At 42.6% G+C, this 20,000-nt stretch overlaps 1 protein-coding gene across 4 annotated transcripts in view; it reads left to right on the top strand.

The window, feature by feature from the left end:
* LOC123508410 (aromatic-L-amino-acid decarboxylase-like) overlaps window positions 1–20,000 on the top strand; it is a 59,404-nt gene that overhangs the window by 15,965 nt on the left and 23,439 nt on the right. For all 4 annotated transcript variants that reach the window (XR_006675935.1, XM_045262151.1, XM_045262150.1 and 1 more), the window contains exons 2-7: window positions 10,056–10,267; window positions 11,979–12,144; window positions 13,252–13,322; window positions 14,383–14,619; window positions 17,187–17,286; window positions 18,624–18,727. Coding sequence is in view for 3 of the 4 variants with exons in the window: in XM_045262151.1 (XP_045118086.1) it covers window positions 10,067–10,267; window positions 11,979–12,144; window positions 13,252–13,322; window positions 14,383–14,619; window positions 17,187–17,286; window positions 18,624–18,727 (879 nt within the window). In the remaining variant the exon portion in view is untranslated. The remainder of the gene's footprint in view (window positions 1–10,055; window positions 10,268–11,978; window positions 12,145–13,251; window positions 13,323–14,382; window positions 14,620–17,186; window positions 17,287–18,623; window positions 18,728–20,000) is intronic.

Below are 20,000 nucleotides of genomic sequence, written 5' to 3'. Positions count from 1 at the left end.
ACCTTTCCCTACCAATATTTTTAGCCTTTTCCTCCATTTTCAATTCAGTGCTATTTATTGTTTTCTATTTTTCGTTTTTATTTCTTACTTACACCTATAGTTTCATCTTTTTTCTATATTTGTACCTTTATATTTACGTACCTGACGTCTCCTGTACTGTACCTACCAATACTTTCACCTTTTCCTCCATTAACGCTTTTCAGTTCCTCATTACTAATTTTGTTTTCCTCTCTATTTCTTATTTATATCTCTAGTTTCATCTTTTTCTATATTTACGCTTTTTCTATATTTACGCTTTTATATTTACGTACCTGACATCACCTGTTCTTACCAATACTTTCACCTTCCTCCATTAACGCTTTTCATTTCGCACAGTACTTTCATTTTTTTTTTTTGGTATTTTCTCTATTTCTTACTTATATCTATAGTTTCATCTTTTTTCTTTATTTATATTTTCATATTTACTTACCTGACGTCACCTGTTTCTCCCAATATTTTCACTTTTTCCTCCATTAACCCTTTTTCAATTTCACAGTAATTTTTTTATCTTATTTTCATTAGTAGGGAATCAATTTACTAATGGCTGTTTTGTTAATGTTTTTTAATGATTTTTTTTTCTATATTTAAGTTTTTTACATTTGTTATTTTCATTTAATTCTTTGATTGTATCTTTTATTTTGTTCTCCGTTCATGAAATGGTTTGGTTGATTTGATATTATTCCTTTTTATTGTTTATTTTTACCTATAACTTATTTTTTTCAATATTACTTTATTTACGCTATTTTTCTTCTCATTTTTCTTTTTTGTTCTGCGTATATTAAAATGGTTTGTTCTTATTTGCTATTCTTCCCTTTTATTTGTCAGTTTGATCTTTTTTATACTTTTATTCATGTAATTTCAGGTAGTTTGCTTTGTTTCTCCCGTTTATTTTCTTTATTTTTTTGTTGTGCGTTCATGAAATGATTTGGTTAATTTGCTAGCCCTCCTTTTATTGTTTACTTTGGACCTGTAGTTTTCTTTTTTTTCTACAATTAAGCATTTTATTTACGTTAGATTCATTTACTTCTCATTTTTCTTTAGTTTTCTTTGCGTAGATTAAATGGCTTGGTTAATTTGCTATCCTTCCTTTTATTGCTTACTTGAATTTGTTGTAGTTTTTCTTTTTTTCTACAATTAAGCATTTTATTTACGTTAGTTTCCTTTATTTCACTCCTTTTTTCTTTTCGTTCAGCGTAGATTAAATGGTTTGATTAATTTTCTGTTCCCTTATATCTCTTGTTTGTGCCTATAGTTTCATTTTTCCACATTTAAGCATTTTATTTACGTTAGTCTTCTTACTTCACTCCTTTTTTTTTTTTTGTTCAGCGTAGATTAAATGGTTTGATTAATTTTCTATCCTTCCATTTTATTTTTTCCATCAATATTTTTTTTTTTTATACATTTATGCTGTTCTCTTGTTACGAAAGTCTTCCACACCGCTACATTCGTCTAACTTCCACTATAGGTAGACTAAACAACTTAAGCGATTTCTTATTACTCTATTTCCCTTTCCTCTCTTGTTACTTAAATCTCGTTAGTTTTGTTCCCTGCAATTAAACACTAAATTGACTTTGGTTTCTTCTCAAGTACGTTTACATTTTCTCTTGTCTGGTTTGCTGAGATACCATAACTCTTCTCCGCTCTCAGATATGTGGCTCGTTTTGCAGGAATTTCTTTAGTTACTGTTTTTACTATTTACGTTTTCTTTGATTTCCAGGCGTTTTATGTTGAAAATGTAAGCGCTGCGTGGTGACACTGTACAACTACCTATACACTTCACGTTTTCTATCTCGCAACTACTGATAGGGGAACGCTTATAAGATACTGACGTGTCTTCATTACAGTTTTAACCCTTTAGTACCAGGAGGCGTTTTCATATTCTGCTTACTATTTGGTGATTTTATCCAGCTTCAGAAACATGTGTTGCTTTAGAATAGGTAAGACTTTTGGATATTAATCTTCTGACCTCTATAGACCCTTCCTAATGTAAATCAAATCGTCTAATCGCACCCAAAAATCAAGGTAATAATGCGTCCCAGTACTGGAGAGGTTAAGACAGTTATTTGCTAGAGTCCATTTTTTTTTTTTTTTCTGGAAACCCTAACATATGACACTATTCAAAAACTGTTACGTAGCTCTTTATTCATCTTCATTCATCTTTCCGCTCAAAACACGACTTTTTTACGTCTTTCGAAACCAGATTACCATATTTTTCCCTTCTGTTTCCCCTCTTTTCTTTCTCCTTCCGTCTCTCTTCATGCTCATTTCCCTCCTCTCCTCTTCTTTTCCCTCTTATCGTTCCCCCTTTCCAATCCCTTCATTCTTGCTATTCTCCCTCCTCTCCTGTTCTTTCCTCTTATCTTTCTCACTTTCCTATCCCTTCTTCCCTTCATTCTGGCTAACCTCCTTCCTCTCCTTCTCTTCCCTATTATCTTTCTCCCTTGCTTATCCCTTCCTCCCTTCATTCTTGCTATTCTCCCTCCTCTCCTGTTCTTTCCTCTTATCTTTATCCCTTCCTCCCTTCATTCTTGTTTATCTCCTTCTCTTTCCTCTTATCTTTATCTTTCCCCTTTTCTATTTCTTCCTTCTTCCCTTCATCTTTCTCCCTTCCCAGGTATATTTCTATACGCTTCTATACTTCACCTCTCCCTTCTCCAGTCTCCCTTCTCCCTTCATCGCCCTTCACTCCTCCCCTTCTCCTCCCCTCTCCTCCCCTCCGTCGCCCTTTTTTCTCCCCTGTCCACCTACACACCCTCTTTTCTTCCCTCCACTAGACCCCAACCTCCATCACCAATCTCTTCCACTTGACCCCTCCTCCTCCTCCTCCTCCTCCTCCTCCTCGCGGATGGGTTTTCCTTCGTCTTCCGGCTCAACAACGACAAATCTTATCACACAGGAGGAGTTTTCCAGCTTCCGCTCCTTCCCTGGGATAGAGCAAGAGGAGAGGAGAGGAGAGGAGAGGAGGAGGAGGAGGAGGAGGAGGAGGAGGAGGAGGAGGAGGAGGAGGAGGAGGAGGAGGAGGAGGAGATGGAGGAGGAAGAAGTTTGAACGCCATCACTGTTCTCAAGTTTCTTTCATTCCTCGCATCCATTTTCTTCCTTCCATCTCTCTCTCTCTCTCTCTCTCTCTCTCTCTCTCTCTCTCTCTCTCTCTCTCTCTCTCTCTCTGAGCAACAGGTAGGTGGGCCTGGCCGCTATAATGTCTTCTAACCGAGAGAGAGAGAGAGAGAGAGAGAGAGAGAGAGAGAGAGAGAGAGAGAGAGAGAGAGAGAGAGAGAGAGAGAGAGAGAGAGAGAGAGAGAGAGAGAGAGAGAGAGAGAGAGAGAGAGAGAGAGAGAGAGAGAGAGAGAGAGAGAGAGAGAGAGAGAGAGAGAGAGAGAGAGAGAGAGAGAGAGAGAGAGAGAGAGAGAGAGAGAGAGAGAGAGAAAGAGATCTTGCCCCGCATAAAGCCCCGTTCAAAACACAGATTCAGTACCAGACAACTATCTCACGGTACACTGCTGTTTGACGGTGAACCAAGGGAGGGGACGCAGTGAAGCGGAGAGGGAGGGCGGGAGGGGATGGGAAGGAAGAGAAGAAGGGAAGGGGAGAGAAAGGGAAGAAGAGGGAAGGGGAGAGAAAGGGAAGAAGAGGGAAGGGGAGAGGAAGGGAGTGTAGGAGGGAGACTGGAGGTGACAGACTCATTATAGAAGCGGTCCCTCGAGTAAAGACCGATCTTGGAGTGAAGAGACGGTCCCCCCCTCCCACTCCATCTGTCTATTGTCTCTCTCTCTCTCTCTCTCTCTCTCTCTCTCTCTCTCTCTCTCTCTCTCTCTTTCTTTTCTTCTCTTTTCTTCTTCTCTTTTCTTTTATTCTTTTCTTTTTTATTCTCTCCTCTCATTTCTCCCTCCCCAAAAAAACATTTTACTCACATTCCCTCCATCTCATACGCAAATTTTCTACGAGCAATGCAAGACAGAAACTAACACGAAAAGAAAAAGAAAAAGTTGATAAAATTGTACAGAAAACTGGAATAGACTTTTGAATGGAGATGGAGACGGGAATAGGACAGGGAAAGACTGAAAGAGAAAGAGACGCAGAGAAAGAGAACTGGGAAAGACAACTGTGGGGGGGGGGATAGAGAAAGAGAGAGAAGATAAGGAGAAAAACTGGTAAAGAGAGGCGCAAAGAAAATTGGATAAGACAAGGAGAAAGGAAACCCAAATGAGAAGCAAACGTGGGAAGAGGAAAGAGAAGATAAGGAGGAAGACAGGAAGTAGACAGGGAGGAAAGATGAAACGGAGAGAGAGAGAGAGAGGAATGAGAGAAGAAAAAGAGAAAGAGAAACCGACTGAAGAGATTGAAGAAAACTTGAGAAAAATGGAGAGCCAGTGGAGACAAAGAAAAAAGAGAAGAGAAGAGAAGAATAGAGAAGAGGTGGAGGAAGGGGAGGGATGGAGAGAAAAGCGAGGGACACAAGTATGAAGAAAACTGAGAGAAAAACGAGAGCCAGAAGAGAAGAGAAGAGAAGGGGAGGAATGGAGAGAAGAGAAGAGAAGAGAAGAGAAGAGAAGAGAAGGGAAGGGAAGGAATGGAGAGAGAGAGAGAGGGAGAGAAGAGAAGGAAGGGAGGAATGGAGAGAAGAGAAGAGAAGAGAAGGGGAGGAATGGAGAGAAGAGAAGAGAAGAGAAGGGGAGGAATGGAGAGAAGAGAAGAGAAGAGAAGGGATGGAATGGAGAGAAGAGAGAGGGACAAGTATAAGGAGGGCAAGTGACATTGATAGGAGGAGGAGGGAGGTGGTGGGAGAAGGAAAGGGAGGGAGGGAGGGGGGGTAGGGTGAAGTGAAGCGTCTCTCAATTCCACAAACTTAAATCGAACTTTGAACCTTCACTCTACATGCCACGCCTCTTGAACTTTTAACCTCGAAATCCGAAGAGAACTTTTAACCTCGAAATCCGAAGAGAAGTAAGTCAAGGAAAAGGAGAGACGAAAAAGAAAAAAAAAAACAAAACAAGAGGCGGAGTTATGGGAGGGACGGAGAGAGAGAGAGATGAGAAAGTTATGTAAGAGGGAAGGAAAACAAGCACACACACACACACACACACACACACACACACACACACACACACACACACACACACACACACACACACACACACACACACACACACACACACACACACACACACACCTGTCCTTTCACTCGCCATCACCGGGAAAATTACCACAATTTCCACCACTTTACCTGTCCTATTGATTGTCTACTGCTCTTGTTTACCTGGCGGATGTCGTCTCTCTCTCTCTCTCTCTCTCTCTCTCTCTCTCTCTCTCTCTCTCTCTCTCTCTCTCTCTCTCTCTCTCTCTCTCTCTCTCTCTGGGTATTAGTATCAGGTTCGGACACACACACAGACGGACACACACACAGACGGACACACACACAGACGGACACACACACACACAGACGGACACACACACACACACACACACACACACACACACACACACACACACACACACAGACACAGACACAGACACACACACACACACACACACACACACACACAGACACACACACACACGATAATATTTATTTCACAGATCGAAAAAAAAATATATATAAAAAACTTGCCAAATATCAGAAACAGTGATGTAAATTTATTCCATTACTGTTCTGTTCTTTCTGAATAATGACGATTTAAAATGTTATCCACTTAGTCCAGCGAGAGGCATAATTTCTGGATTTATTTTCAATCATTCTCAAAAGCCAAAATTTTCTCGTTTATTTACGTTCAAAGTAGGACTAACCTTTCTATATATAAATCGGACAACTTTTCCACTTATATCTTAATTAAGTAAACCATAATTCCTACTTATAAATGTATCCTTGCTAACTTTTTTCCATATCAAGTACGCAAAACATAACTTAATACATATCGGACTAACTTTTCTAAATGTATCTTAAGTAAACCAAGATTCCTACTTATTTATGTATCCTTGCTAACTTTTTCCATATCAAGTACGCAAAACCACTAATTCCTACCTTTTCTGTTTTGTATGCATATTACTCACTTTTCCTCACGTATCTTTAAAGTAAACCAGAATTTCTACTTATTTATGTATCCTTGCCAACTTTTTTCCATATCCAGTAAAGAAAACGACGCTTAATTCCTATCTTTTGTATATTTTCTACGCATATTGGACTAACTTTTCCATTTGTACTTTTATATGTATCTTTTAAACAAACCAGAATTCCTACTTATAAATACGTATCCTTACTAACTTTTTCCCATATCCAGGAAGCAAAACAACAACTTTTTTTTTTTTAATGCAAGAGGAAGAACTGCCAAGGTAAAAAACAAAATATTAGAAAAAAAAGGCACACATTTGAACTGCAGTCTACCTAATTCCTAACTTTTAAACGTTTTCTTAACTTGGCAAGACACACAACTCTAGGGCAAGACACACAACTCTAGAATTAAACTTTTTTTCTCGTATCATAAGCAAAGCACAATAGTTTTATCTAATTCATGTAGCAGTGTATTCTTCTTTGTCCACCTAGCGCCCCTCATAAGCCTGTAGGTGGCGTGGCCGCGGGCTGGCAGTGACGAGAACAAAAAAGAGCTAAGACATGTGCTCTCTAAGCCTCCTAATTTGAGACCATCATTCCAGTCCACTCGTGCCCCGATTCCTCTGTCTTTTGTTCCCATCCTGATAAATCCTTCTCTTCCTCTTCCTCCTCCTCTAATATCCTTTTTATTCTAATCCTCCTTGTCTCTCTCTCTCTCTCTCTCTCTCTCTCTCTCTCTCTCTGATCATGTTCTTTTATATCCTTTTAAGTTAAGTTCTCTCGTTTCTTAAGCTTCCTTCTAATAATTTCACTGGTTTTCCTCTTCTCGTATCATCTTTTGTATTCATCATCTTTTTCTTAATCTTCCTGCTCCTCTTTCTTCTATTCTTCCTCCTCCTATTACGTCTCTCCATTGTACCCTATTCCTCTTGCTTCTCTCCTCCTCTTCCTTCAATTTTTTTCTCCTATTACTTTCCTCGCTCTCCTCCTCTTCCTCCTCTCATATTTTCCTCCTCCTCCTGTTATTTCTCTCTATCCTATTCTTCTCCCTTTTCTCCTCTTCCTAATACTTATCTTCCTCTTTCTTTTCTTCCTCCGTCTATTCTTCCGCATCCTCCTATTATTTCTCCTTCCCTTATCCTTCCTATCACTCCTCTCCCTCCTCCTCTTCCTCTTCCACTTCTTCCTTCGCTCCACCCCTCCACGCCCACACACAACGCCACGCCCCTACATCTTCATGCACCGTCCCTTCACAGTCTTTGCTCCACCCACTCACTGCCCTCTCACAGTCCAACATCCATCCCCACCCTCATCCCCGCCACGCCCCTGCCTCCACCACGCCTCCACACCCCAAGATGGCCGTCCTCGTGTGGGGGTTTGAGCATTCAGGGCCTCGAGTTTTTACCACAATGAAAACCAATTTACTGGAGATGAAAGATTTCGAAGGCGGACCTGAACACTGTCTTCCTCCTCCTCCTCCTCCTCCTCCACCAGTCATGCAGCCAGCTATTAAGAAGACTCGTTAGGAAAATCGTAATTGCGTTTAGTGTGTGCGTGTGTGTGTGTGTGTGTGTGTGATTCGATATGTATATAATCTTCCTCATTTTCTTTTCTCGACTTGTAAAAACGCACTTTCTTGTGGACATTTTTTTTCTTCATTACCTTCGCTCCAACACACCCCTACGTCTGTCCCCCAACCCCAGTAACCACTCCCCACAATCCACAACACACCCCTACACCACCCAATAAACCCACAACCAAACCCACAATTAAACCCACCTTCAAAACCAACCCAAAAACACCCCACAACTCCCCTCAACCCAACAACCTCCTAGAAACCCCAACCAGGAACCACCACCACCACCACCACCACCTTCACCGTCTCCAGCAGAAGCACTGAAGGTGGACAAAAGGACAAAATTTGAAAGGGGGCATCAGATTTGTGGGTCGTGGGCTGAGGAGTTGATGAGGTGTTGGGGAATGAGGAGGCAGTAGAGCCCCGCCATATCTTATAGGGTGGCAGGCATTCCAACGCCCAGGGGAATGCCGAGCACGCGTCTCATTGTCTCGGAGGGAGGGACAGAGGGAGGGAAGCGATGGTGGTGGTGGTGGTGGTGGTGGTGGTGGTGGTGGTGGTGGAGAGAAGCAGAGATAAGAGGACCTAGTGATGAAGGAAAAGAGTAAAAAAGAAGACTGGAAGAGAAGCGAAGGTGATAAGAGAAGGAGAAAGAGGACGCGGAGAAGACTGAAAAGGGAGAAAAAGGAGGAGAAAGAGGACGAAGGGAAAGAGGAGGATGGGAGATGAAGTAAAAAGAAAAAGAAAAGGAGGATGGAGAGAATAACAAGTGAAAAGTGGAAATAAAAGAGGAAGAGTAAAAAGAAAAATGAGAGGAAAAGGAGTTAATGGTAAATAAGGAAAAATACACTTTGAATTCCATTTTCTCTCTCTCTCTCTCTCTCTCTCTCTCTCTCTCTCTCTCTCTCTCTCTCTCTCTCTCTCTCTCTCTTTGCAGGGGTAATTATAACACTCGCACATGTTCTTTTCTTTCCTCTTCTATTGTTCACCATTTTACAGCAGTAGCGGCGGCGGTGGCGGCAGACGGAGTGAATGGAGAGGGCGAGGGAAGGGAAATAACAGGCGGAGGGAGGGAGGGAGGGAGGGAGGGGAGTTGGGGAATCATTGAACCGTGGAATGTAAACTATCTGAGAGAGAGAGAGAGAGAGAGAGAGAGAGAGAGAGAGAGAGAGAGAGAGAGAGAGAGAGAGAGAGAGAGAGACGAGACGAGAGACTTTTCATACACTATATTTAGCAATCGTATAAAATGACACAAAACGCTCAAATTCCTCTCCATTGCTTTTTTTCCCCCTTTCCTATACATCCATACATCGTTACTTCATCCATACACTCCTCTATCCATCCTTACCTCCTCCATACACTTCTCAACCCATCCTTACTTCCTGCATATACTTTCCCCACCTATCCTACCCACTACTTACCCATACTATTCTCGTTACCTATTCCCTGTACATCTATTAACCTATCCTCAATTACTCCCCATCATCACCATCTCCTCCATACACCTTTTCACACATTCTTACCTCCTATATACACTTTCCTATCCATTAGTCTTCCCCATATCCTTTACCATTCCCTATTCCTCATACATCCATTAACCTATCCTCGCCTATCAAACACTTCTCATCATCACCTCATCCTCCCCATTCCTATATACACTTTCCTATCCATTAGTCTTCCCCATATCCTTTATCATTCCCTATTCCCCATATATTCACTAACCTTCTACCCTCTCCTCTCAACACTCCCCATTATCATCACCTTAATACACTTCTTCACACAACCTTTCTTTCTTCCTATATACACTTTCTTATCCATACATCTTTTCCCCATTTCTTTCACCATTCCCCATTTCCTGTACACCTATTAACCCTTTATCCTCCCCTTACACACACACCCAATCGTCACCATCTTCCCCCCACACCCATTCTTACCTCCAACATACACTTCTCCCATTCTTACCCTATCTATCCTCCCAATATCCTTAACTATTCCTCATTCATCCGTTAGCTTGTCCTCCCTTGCCATATACCTATCCTTATCTTTTCCCCCACCCGTTCTTACCTTCAATATACACTTTTCCCCATTCTTATCCTATGCATTCTCTCCGTACTCATAACCCTACAGTACTGGGACACGTTTTTACCTTGAGATTTGTGTACGGTTAGACCATTTTATTGACATTAGGAACGGTCTATGAAGGTCAGAAGATTAATGGCCACAGTCTTCACTATTTTAATTCCTACACAAGTTTCTGAAGCTGTAGAGAATCACCAAATAGTAAGCAGAATGAATATGAAAATGCGTCATGGTACTGAAGGGGTAAGTAAACATTGGCTTTCTATTCTCCCCTGCCTCGCACTCGCAATTCTCACCACCTTTTTTCCTCCCTCAGGTCTCGCCACAATGAATTCGGACGAGTTTCGGCAGCGTGGCAAGGAGATGGTGGACTACATTGCCGACTATCTGGACACTATTGAGGAGAGGCGCGTGACTCCAGCCATCGAGCCCGGCTACCTGCGAAAACTGGTGCCCAGCGAAGCGCCGCAGAAACCTGAGCAATGGGATGATATCATGAAGGACGTGGAGGAAAAGATTATGCCTGGGGTAAGTGGGAGGGACGTGCCAGTACGTTGTTTGTTCTTCCCTTCGTCAAGAGAAATCATGTGTATTGCTGGCATACTTGGGTTTAAATTTCTTCGTTAGGATAAATGAATGCTGTTGCTGCTATTTACTACTACTACTACTATTACTACTACTACTTTCCACACTTGGCAGGTTTATATCACCTCTTCGTCAGGATAAATGAACTCTATTACTATTATTTTCACACTTGTAAGTTAAATAATTCCTTCGTCATGAGATATAAAGTAATCAAACACTGCTAGTTTTGCTGCTACTACTACTATTATTACAACTATTGCTACTTCTACAACTACTGCTACTTGTACTACAACTAAAACTACTTCAACTAATTTTACAACTACTACTTTTACAAATACTGCTGCTACAACAACAACAACAACAACCACCACAACAACAACAACTACTACAACAACTACTACTACTACTACTACTACTACTACACTATCCCTCTGTCGGTCGAAATACATTGAATTGCACCACACAGCATAACTAAACTTGTTTCCTTCATCAGGAGAAATACATAACGCTATTAAATTAACTTTGAGGAAGTTAAACCACTCTCAAATCATTCCCTTCGTCAGGAGATTATCTAGGGAGGCTGTTATTCCTTCGTCTGGAAAAAAAAAGTACAATTTCCAACTCATAGTAGGCTAAAATATTGTTATATAACCTAGACAATAACAGTCGTATAACACGAACACATTTACACAGACAAAATAGACGGATTCACACACACACACACACACACACACACACACACACACACACACACACACACACACACACACACACACACACACACACACACACACACTAATGAGGAGGCCGATGCGGGTCTTAAACACGATAGGGAAAAAAGAATCAATACACACAAATTATTACAAACAATAATCCTTTGGTGTCTGAGCGACGTTTTCAATTAGGACGACGACGCTACCGAGACTGCCAGGAAAAAGTACAGGACGGGAAAAAAAAAAAAAACGGCAAAATTAATCAATGAGAAACAGTGTAGACCTTTTTCCTCCCCCCCCCCGATCCCCCATTGCCTCCCCATCTCTCCTTCTCTCGTTACCCTTCACCTATTATGCCCTTCACTTATTTTCCCACCCAACGTAAACACCCACTGCCCTCGCACCTTCCCACGCCAGGTACGTCTCTCTCTCTCTCTCTCTCTCTCTCTCTCTCTCCCTCCTCCTCTCTCTCTCTCTCTCTCCTCCCTCCTCCTCCTCTCTCTCTCTCTCCTCTCTCCCTCCCTCCTCCTCCTCCTCTCCTCCTCCTCCTCCCTCCCTCCCTCCCCACCCTCCCTCCCTCCTCCTCCTACTCTCCTCTCCTCCTCTCCTCCCTCCCTCCTCCTCCCTCCTCCCTCCCTCCTCCTACTCTCCTCCTCTCCTCCTCCTCCCTCCCTCCTCCCTCCCTCCTCCTCCTCCTCCTCCTCCTCCTCCCCTCCTCCCCCCTCCTCCCTCCTCCTCCTCCCTCCTCTCCTCCTCTCTCCTCTCCTCCTCCCTCCTCTCCTCCTCCCTCCTCCTCCTCCTCCTCTCCCCTCCTCCTACTCTCCTTTCCCCTCCTCCTTCCCTCCTCTCCCCTCCTCTCCTCCTACTCTCCTCTCCTCTCCTCTCTCCTCCTCCTCTCCTCTCCTCCTACTCTCCCTATTCACTCTCGCTCTCTCACACAGGTAACTCATTGGCAGCACCCGAGATTCCACGCTTACTTCCCTGCCGGCGACTCCTACCCCAGCCTCATCGGTGACATGCTTTGTAACGGCCTGGGCTGCATTGGTTTCTCTTGGGCCGCCTCACCAGCTTGTACGGAGCTTGAAACGATAGTGCTCGATTGGGTGGGTAAGTAATCTCCCACCAAGCTGATCACAGTGCCCAGAAACCTATTTGAAATCCTTCTGCGCTGCACCTCCACTTATTTCAAAGGGTTCTAGTTGAAGTGACACGGTTTTAAGCGTGTTTCTGTAATTTTAGTGACATGTTTACAAGATTCCTGCATTATCAACGGCATAATAACTCTTTAGAATTCGGTCACTTATTTCTAAGGGTTCTAGTTGAAATGACACGGTTTTTTAAGTGTTTCTGTAATTTTAGAGACATGTTTACAAGATTCCTGCCTTATCAACGGCATAAATACTCTTTAGAATTCGGCTATCATTTCTGTGGTCTTTGAAAATGGACTTAGTGAGATGAGGAAGAGTTTCTGATCGTGGCGCCTAGAACCATACTTCCCCCCCAGAGCATTATATAGTTATGGAGATTACGGGGCCTTACATCAGTCACTCGCTTCTTTTCTCCGAACACCAACAACTCCCACAGTAGTCCACATCTTCCACAGACTCCCTACGTTACTGCCTCCCCTTACCAAAGCCTCCCACAGTATCGATCTCTGCGTCTCCCACCTCTATGGATACCTTCCCCACTCGCTATCTCTTCTCCAGTCAGCTTCACTCATTATCTTCTGCCCTTACCGCCTCCAGTAACTGTCTTGGAACATAAATCTTTCTAGTAACCTTATTAAAGCCTCTCACAGTATCGATCTCTGCTTCTCCCACTTCTATAGCTGTCCTTCAAACTCGCTACTTCATCTCCAGTCAGATTCACTCATTATCTAATGCTCACAACTCCTGCAGTACGTGTCTTGGTACGTAAATCTTTCTCCATTCCCGTATCACCGTGTTGTCTAGTTAACCAGCCACGAAAAACACCTGCCTCCTTCAATTAACTATGTGGATAATGTTTGGCAAGTTTCAGTAAGTCTACGGGTAATGTGTTCCATGTTTTACTAACTCTACGGGGTGATGAAGTGAAAATCTACGGATTCAGTTTGTCAGATTTCACTTACTCTCAATAAAGTTTGGAACGTTTTACTGAATGTGTGTTTGTTTGTGTTTGTGTTTGTGTTTGTGTGTGTGTGTGTATTTATTTACGATGTTTTACTTTCAACAGGCAAAATGGTCGGCCTTCCAGAACAGTTTCTCTCCTTCAGCGAAAACAGTAAAGGAGGCGGAGTTATTCAGGTAAATTCTCTCTCTCTCTCTCTCTCTCTCTCTCTCTCTCTCTCTCTCTCTCTCTCTCTCTCTCTCTCAATATAACCGTGAAATTCAGAAATAGAAAGGCAGAAAGAGAGAGAAAGAAAAAGACCGAGAATGTGTACCACCAGATAGGTTCTCTCCAAAAGGTAACAGAATCTCCTCTCTCTCTCTCTCTCTCTCTCTCTCTCTCTCTCTCTCTCTCTCTTGCCTTATCTCTTTACTTTCCCCCTCGGTAACCATTTTCTTTTCACGCCTCCGCTTCCGTTCACTGCTCTTGTGTCAATATACCTTTCCCTTTCACCTATTTTTTGTTACTCTTACTTGCTTTCATCTTCACCATGCGACACACTCCTCCTCCCTCTCCCCCCCCCCTCTCCTCCTCCTCCTCCTCCTCCTCCTCCTCTCGTTCTTTACTCACGCTTCATACTAGTATACCACCCACTTATCTTTTTTTTTTATTCATTTACTTCACACTTTTACATCCTCACTGTCCTTACGTATCATTACCTTGTTAATTCATATCATACCGCATGTCGTCTTTTCTATGTGTATACACACTGTGTCTAAGCACGTCCTTTCTTTCTCTAGCCTTTCAGAAAATTTCTTCCTCTGCCACACCTCTAGGAATGAAATAACACTCCGTTCATGGGATAGTGGTCAGGGTTTGTCAGGGTTAATCATCTTTACAGTAACCATTCAGTCATTAACCATACGTACGTTTTAAGACCTTATTTTCTGTACAATGCTTAAATAGCTCTTAGGAAGTCAAATTAGCTTGGAATTCTTTACTTTCCTTACCTTATTGTCTTTGTAAACACTTATTTTTACATTGTTAGTGTTGAAACATGACTATAATTGTAAAGAAAGAAAATCAACTTGGTATTATTTAGTCTCCATGTCTTACTGACCTTGTAAATGCTTATTTTCACTATTATCGATTTTAAAGCGTGATAATAGCAGTGAAAGAATTAAAACCACAAAAACACCAATCTTAACACCACAAAAACACCAATCTAACAGAGCCTTTCTTCTGTACTTTCTTCAGGGCTCAGCGTCAGAGTGCATCTTCGTGGCCCTGCTGGCTGCTCGCGCCCACACCATTCGTCAACTGAAAAAGCAGCACCCATTCGTAGAGGAGGGAGTACTGCTGTCCAAGATGATGGCGTACTGCAGTAAAGAGGCACACAGCTGCGTCGAGAAGGCCGCGATGATGGCCTTCGTCAAACTGAGGATTCTGGAGCCCGACGAGAACCATAGTCTTCGGGGCGCCACACTACAGCAGGTAAGGCCCAGCGAGAGTACCAGTCGCTAAAAGGGGTTAAAATTCATGCAATATTGGAGGGTAAATGTCTTGAAACCTCCCTCCTGAAGGTGTTATAGAGAAAGCTGATAGGAGGTGTTGACGGAAGGAGAATCGCGAAGAGAGGGAAAGGACGGGAAGGTCATGGAAGACAAGGGAGGATCAGAGAAGGAGGAAGGGTAAAATAAACTAGCATGTGGAGAAAAGGAAGGATTGGAAAGGGAGTAAAAAAAAAAAAAAAGTGATGAAAGAAATGTAAGAGTATAAAACCGTTAGAATAAGTACCAAGATATTTTATTGGTGTTTTTAAGGGATAAATAGAAACGGAAGACGAAATACGAAAGGAAAAAAAAAGATGAAAGAAAAAAAAGTTCTGAGGGAAAGAGCAAACGAAAGGGGGAGCGAAAGAGAACTAAAACGAGAGGGAGTTCTGATATAAGTTGAAGAGAAAGTTTGAATGGGTAAACGTACAGGTATGACGAGAAGGGACGCGGGAGAAGGGACGCGGGAGTAGGTGTAGAGGTGAGTTTGGAAAAGTACAAAGGGAATTGTGTGGCGCGGAGGAGAGGAAGCCAGAGGAAGGTAAAAGGGGGAGAGAGAGAAAAAAAAAAGTCGGATGTGAAAGATGGATGTGGGAGAGAAAGATGAATAAATGCAAAGAATGGATGAAAGACGAGTAAGTGAAAGGAATAAGTGCTGGTAAGACACACGCACGTACACACACACACACACACACACACACACACACACACACACACACACACACACACACACACACACACACACTTTCAGATATATCCACTGCCTCCTCCTCCTCCTCCTCCTCCATTGACTCTTTCCTCCCCAGTATCTCCCTTTACGCAAAATTACTCCCCACTTCCACTCACAATGAAGCTGAAGAGATACTGTGTTTGGGGCCACAAGGCAGAATACACGTGAGAACAAACTGTCATGGGAGGATAAGTGCAGGGCGGGCGTGGGCGTGTTCTCTCTCTCTCTCTCTCTTTTTCTCTACTCTCTTCTCTCTTTACTTTATCTCTTTCGCGGTCCGTCTATCCCTCTTCACCACCACCACCTCCATCCTCCTCCTCCTCCTCCTCCTCCTCCTCCTCTCGCCTTCTTTCGTCCGCCACACAATGCAAAGCTATTTACGTATAAACTCGAGTTGTCAAGTGCGGGAGGAGAGGTGGGAGGAGATACAGGGATGAAGAGACGGGAGGAAGGGAGAGTCGGGGGAATACTTGAGGGAGAGAGGCATTACCATACGATAAATTCTCAGTTCGTCAATTCTGAACAGAGAGGTTTAAGCTTCTCAAAAAGTGGAGAGGAGAAGGACAAGCCGAGATGGATGCAAAGGGCGCAAGAAAAAAAAAAAAAAAGAATGAGAAAGGGAAAAGATGGAAATAGGGAAGAGAAAACAAAATAGGGAAGGAACGAAGAAAATGCAGGAAGATAGAAGGAAATACGAGGAAAGAAAGTAGGAAAAATGGAAGAAAGCTAGCACGATTGCGGAGAATTTAAGGAGAATTTAAGGAAAGGGAATAGGGAAGGCAAGCAGGAAAGACGGGGAAAAAAGAAAAGAAAAAAAAATAGGCAGATTGGAGGTACATTACATTAAAAGGACTGAAAGATTGTGGAAAGGAGATTAGAAAAATTTAAGGAAGGAAGGAAGGAAGGAAGGGAGGGAGGGAGGCAGAAAAGATGGAAAAGGAAGGAAGGAAGGAAGGAAGGGAGGGAGGGAGGCAGAAAAGATGGAAAAGGAAAAGGAAGGAAGAAAGAAGAATAGGGAGATAGGAAGTACATTAAAGGGACTGATCATCTACCTGACACCACCAACCACCTCCTCCTCCTCCTCCTCCTCCTCCTCCTGCTCCTTCTTTTTCGTCTCCTTTATTTTCTTCTCCGTTTTCCCCTTTTCTTTCCTTATTCTTCTTCTCTTTTCTTCGTTTTCTTCTACTTTTCTTTCCTTATTCTCCTTTTCTTCGTTTTCTACTTTTCTTTTTTTCTTTTTTCGCTTGCTTTTTCATTTTCTCCTATTTTCTTATCCTTTCTTCTCCTCCTTTTCTTTTCTTGTCATCCTCCTCCTCCTCCTCCTCCTCTTCCTCCTCCTATCCTCCTCCTCATCCTCCTCCTCCTCCTCCTCCTCCTCCTCCTCCTCCTCCTCCTCCTATCCTCAGTCTCTTCTCTTCCCTCCATCTCACGATAGCTATTAGAAAGGGAGAACAGGTGTCCATCTACCACACGTGTCACTCACCACCACCACCACCACCACCACCACCACCACCACCACCACCCTCCCCTCATTCTTTCCATCATGCAACTCGGAAAACCTCGAATTCATTAACTACTTTTCTTGTGTGTGTGTGTGTGTGTGTGTGTGTGTGTGTGTGTGTGTGTGTGTGTGTGTGTGTGTGTTTTTGTGTGTGTTTTTGTGTGTGTTTTTTTGTTTTTGTGTTTTTTTTTTTTTTTTTAATTTATTTACTTTTTTTTTTTTGTGTGTGTGTGTGTCACCATTTCCCATACCCTCCTGACGGCGGCCGTGTTCTCAGGTGATGCAAGAGGACAGAGCAATGGGTCTTGTGCCCTTCTACGTTTCGGCAACCCTGGGCACCACCTCCTGCTGCTCCTTCGATAACCTCGCCGAGATTGGTAAGTCCTTCTCTTCCACCTTCTTCTACTGCTGCTGATTCTAATACTCCTCCTCCTCCTCCTCCTCCTCCTCCTCCAGATAGTGATTGCGATTGCTATTCTCTCTCTCTCTCTCTCTCTCTCTCTCTCTCTCTCTTTCTTTCTCTGTGTGTGTGTGTGTGTGTGTGTGTGTGTGTGTGTGTGTGTGTGTGTGTGTGTGTGTGTGTGTGTGTGTGTGTGTGTGTTTATTGTATGCATCGTGATATTCTGTCCACTTCTCCTCCTCATCTCCGCATCTCTTTGATTCTCGATGTCTGCGTGTCTCTCTCTTTCGTCAGTTATCTTGCATTTATTCTCTCCCTCTTCTCCGCTACACTATTCATCAGCGCATTTTCTTGCCTTCCTACTTATCTGTTTGTTATTTATGGGTGTTATACCAAGCTGTTTGTTAGGCGTAACTGCTATTAATCCCTTCAGTACTGGAACACATTTTTACCATGTACTGAGTTTTGAGTGTGTTTAGACGATATTATTTACACTAGCAAGGTTCTATGGAGGTCAGGAGGTTAATGTTCCAGAGTCTTCACTATTTTAATCCCCATACAAGTTTCTGAAGCTGAATAGAATCACCAAATAGTAACCAGAATGAATCTAAAAACGTGTCATGGTACTGAAGGGGTTAAGAACAGCTTGTCGTTAATGAGGAACGCTTACCAATACTAATAAATGTCTGGTATTAATTAACGTTAGGTAATATTGATAAACATTTACTATTGATATTGAGAAACGTTTGCCATTGATAAACGTTTGCCATTGTTAAACGTTTTACTGAGAAATGTTACTGTTATTGAGTATTGATTAACGCTGCTACCCTCAACTGCAACGTTTATCAAAGACATTGCTCTCATTGATAAACGTTGTCTCTGGTGTAGTTAGAGATCAGCGGTGATGGATTGTGATGTTGCAGATCCTATTAACGTTGCTGTAAATGGTGTAGTTGAGGTCACTGGTAATAGCTTTTGGTGTTGCAGATCCTATTAATGTTGCTATAAATAGTGTACTTGAGGTCAGTGGTTATGGCTTTTGGTGTTCCAGATCGTATTAACGTTGACATTGGCGTAGTAGAGGTCAAAGGTGATGGCTTGTGGTGTTGCAGGCCCTATAAACGTTGCTGATATTGATAAACGTTGTCATTGGCGTAGAAGAGGTCAATGGTGATGGCTTATGGTGTTGCAGGGCCTATAATCGTTGTCATTGGTGTAGTTTGGGTCAATGGTGATGGCTTGTGGTGTTGCAGGGCCTATAATTGTTGTCATTGGTGTAATTTGGGTCAATGGTGAAGGTTTGTGGTGTTCCAGGCCCCGTGTGTGAGGAGTTCGGAGCTTGGCTGCATGTCGACGCTGCATACGCCGGCAGTTCCTTTACGTGTCCTGAGCTGCGGGGACCAATGAGAGGCATCGAGGTAAGCGAACAACCCACTCACCGTTTTCCTCATTTTCTACTTATTTTTTTTACTTTTCCTCTTTTTCTTTAGCACCATTTTTCTTTTCTTTTTTCTTTCTATTCTCGTTTTTCCCCATTTTTTTCATTCTTATTTGTCCCTTTTCTCCTTTCTCCACTATCTATCATCGGTTTCTCCTCTTTCTGCCTTCCTCATTTGTCCCTTTTATTTTTTCTTTTATCTATCATCGCTTTTCCAATCTTCTCTTCCTTCTCTCCATTTTTATCTTGTTTATCTCTATTCTTCAGACTTTTCTCCTTTTTCTCGTCTATCATTTTCCCACCTTCTCTATTCCTGTCTTCTTTCTTCTAGCTATTGTCCTTGTTCCATTACCACCTCTCGCTCTCTCCGAGTGCATAATTACGATATATATATATATATATATATATATATATATATATATATATATATATATATATATATATATATATATATTAGTAAGTTGTAGTATATAAAATTTTCAGCTTATTAGCAGTAATTATAATTACTATTGTTACATTATTACAATTATCATTATTATTATAAACAATTACTATTACTATTATTATTACTATTATTGTCTGATAGTTGGCTCATTATAGCTTACTATCATTATTACTATTATTGCCTGATAGTTGGCTTATTATAGCGCGCGCGCCCACACACACACACACACACACACACACACACACACACACACACACACACACACACACACACACACACACACCACGTAGTATAGTGGTTAGCACGCTTGACTCACAATCGAGAGGGCCCGGGTTCGAGTCCCGGGAAGCGGCGAGGCAAATGGACAAGCCTCTTAATGTGTAGCCCCTGTTCACCTAGCAGTAAAAAGGTACGGGATGTAACTCGAGGGGTTGTGGCCTCGCTTTCCCGGTGTGTGTTGTGTGTGATGTTGTCTCAGTCCGAAGATCGGTCACTACGAGCTCTGAGCTCTTTCCGTAGGGGAAAGGCTGGCCGGGTAACCAGTAGACCACCGTGGTAAATAACACACACACACACACACACACACACACACACACACACACACACACACACACACACACACACACACACACACACAACCTAAAAGTGGTCACGGAGTCTAAAGGTCGTGCAAATCGGTGTAGCTTTGCCAAAAACACGCAAGGTCAGGGAAGGTCAACAGCGTGGCCTTCTACATATTGGAGGCGAGCGGCGGGGTCACGACATTTCAGAGGTCAGATTGTGTCCGGGAAGAAGCACGAAGCGGTGG

The sequence above is a fragment of the Portunus trituberculatus genome, chromosome 24, assembly GCF_017591435.1.
Source record: "Portunus trituberculatus isolate SZX2019 chromosome 24, ASM1759143v1, whole genome shotgun sequence".
Classification (NCBI taxonomy): domain Eukaryota; kingdom Metazoa; phylum Arthropoda; class Malacostraca; order Decapoda; family Portunidae; genus Portunus; species Portunus trituberculatus.
The sequence above is the reverse complement of the archived record's forward strand: the minus strand, read 5'-3'. Positions and strand labels throughout refer to the sequence as shown.